The 2136-nt window shown below is 40.2% G+C and overlaps 1 protein-coding gene across 1 annotated transcript in view; it reads right to left on the bottom strand.

The window, feature by feature from the left end:
* LOC122555450 (ubiquitin-associated and SH3 domain-containing protein A-like) overlaps positions 1-1271 on the bottom strand; it is a 38112-nt gene extending 36841 nt beyond the window's left edge. Inside the window, exon 1 of the mRNA XM_043701468.1 lies at positions 968-1271. Coding sequence (XP_043557403.1) covers positions 968-1080 — 113 coding nt within the window. The 5' untranslated portion in view covers positions 1081-1271. The remainder of the gene's footprint in view (positions 1-967) is intronic.
* Between the last annotated feature and the right edge of the window lie 865 nt (positions 1272-2136).

A 2136-nucleotide genomic window follows, 5' to 3' on the forward strand; every position in this document is an offset into this window, starting at 1 on the left:
ACTGAGCTCGGACTTTTTTCATTGGAGAAAAGGAGGAAGAGAGGGGACCTAATTGAGGTATACAAGGTAATGAGAGGCGTAGATAGAGTCGATAGCCAGAGACTATTTCCCAGGGCAGAAATGACTAACACGAGGGGTCATAGTTTTAAGCTGGTTGGAGGAAAGTATAGAGGGGATGTGAGGCGGGCTCTTTACACAGAGAGTTGTGAGAGCATGGAATGCGTTGCCAGCAGCAGTTGTGGAAGCAAGGTCGTTGGGGACTTTTAAGAGACTGCTGGACATGCATATGGTCACAGAAATTTGAGGGTGCATACATGAGGATCAATGGTCGGCACAACATCGTGGGCTGAAGGGCCTGTTCTGTGCTGTACTGTTCTATGTTCTATGTTCTAAGTAAAGAACGCAAACCATCCACTCAACCCGTAAAACCTACTCTGTCATTCAATAAGATCACGGATGATCTGTTTTCAGCTTAATTCTACATTCCTGCATATCTCTAATAATTTTTCATTCCTTTGGGAATCAAGGATCTATCCGTCTCTGCCTGAAAAATATTTAAAGATTCTGCCTCCACTGCCTTTTGAGGGAAGGAATTCTGGAGACTCTCAACCCTCTGAGACATAAAATTGTTTCCTCATCTCTGTTTTAAACAGGTAAACCATTGTTTTTAAACGGTGAGCCCTAGTTCTGAAACTCACTGCACAGTAACCATTCTCTCCAGCCATCTCACCTCTGGCTTTTTTGCCGATTAATGAAAATCTGAGCTCTCTGATCCATTACCCCCATTAAACTCTAAATTCTTAAACAATTGAACAATTTACTGACCAGTTCCAAAGTAACAGCTGTTAAATAATTTTCACAGGTCTGATTTTGAGAAACCAAAAGTCAAGAAAACAAATTTTCATAACTTAAAAAATACAGATATTTGTTAATACAGGTTATTTAAAAATTTAAAATAATAACTCACGCTATGTGTTCTGGGTAACCCATAGAAAGAACAGCCTCCAGCAAGGAGAATGTACTTCTGCTTTTTAGCTGAGTGGAACATTTCACAGAAAACTCAATCTTACTCTCCGCCATCTCACAGTTTCTTGAATAGCACCAAGTCGTTTGCAGTGAAACCTCAAACAGCCATATGACCTTCTGAGCAGATGGCTTCCTGTCAGTGACTGTGAAAACTCTTAAGGCACAGGTACTGGTGAATTGCTCAAAAGAGTCAGAAGAAATGCAATAATTGCAGTTTGATCTTTTAATCTTGAGTTTGCACAACTATTTTTGTTAATATTTAAATAAATTTCAAACAAAATAGAAATCAGGGTTTCAGTTTAAATAATTAATACAAAAGAGTAAAATGAAACTTGAAACAAGGTTGTTTTCAGAATGTGAATTTGATCCAGGCTGGAGATATGGGTGTCACAGTCAAGGCTGTCAACGCCCACCTCTACCTACCCTGACCTGCTGCTCCTTGAACCACGAATGCTTTGATGTAATTGAGTGATTTGACAGGAGCTTGTGCTGGGGTCTCAGCGTTTTATATTTTACATCACAATCATTGAGATGACAGGAGCCAAATCATAAGGGCTACATTTGCAATTGACATAAAAGTAGGCAGGAAGCTAAGTTGTGAAGTTGACACATATGTTGCAAATGGATACCAATATACTGAGTTGACAAAACTCTGACACACAGAGTCCAATCTGGAAATTTGTCAGGCCACTGATCTTTTTCCCAAAATGGGGGACTCCAAAACTAGAGGGCATAGGTTTAAGATGAGTGGGGGGAAGATTTAAAAGGGACCTAAGGGGCAACTTTTTTGAAGCAGAGAGTGTGCGTGTATGGAATGAGCTGCCAGAGGAAGTGGTTGAGGCTGGTACAATTGCAGCATTTAAAAGGTCTCTGGATGGGTACATTAATAGGAAGGGTTGAGAGGAATACTGGCCAATGGGACTAGATTAATTTAGGATATGTGGTTGGCATGGACGGGTTTGACCAAAGGGTCTGTTTCCGTGCTGTAAGATCTATCGCTCTATGACACTCACTTTGGCAGGAAGAATAAAATGCAAAGTATTACTCAAAAGGAGAACAAATGCAGAATTCAAAAGTACATACAAAATATGAAATTGGAGCATAAGTAGG

This window comes from Chiloscyllium plagiosum, chromosome 12 (genome assembly GCF_004010195.1).
Source record: "Chiloscyllium plagiosum isolate BGI_BamShark_2017 chromosome 12, ASM401019v2, whole genome shotgun sequence".
Lineage (NCBI taxonomy): Eukaryota > Metazoa > Chordata > Chondrichthyes > Orectolobiformes > Hemiscylliidae > Chiloscyllium > Chiloscyllium plagiosum.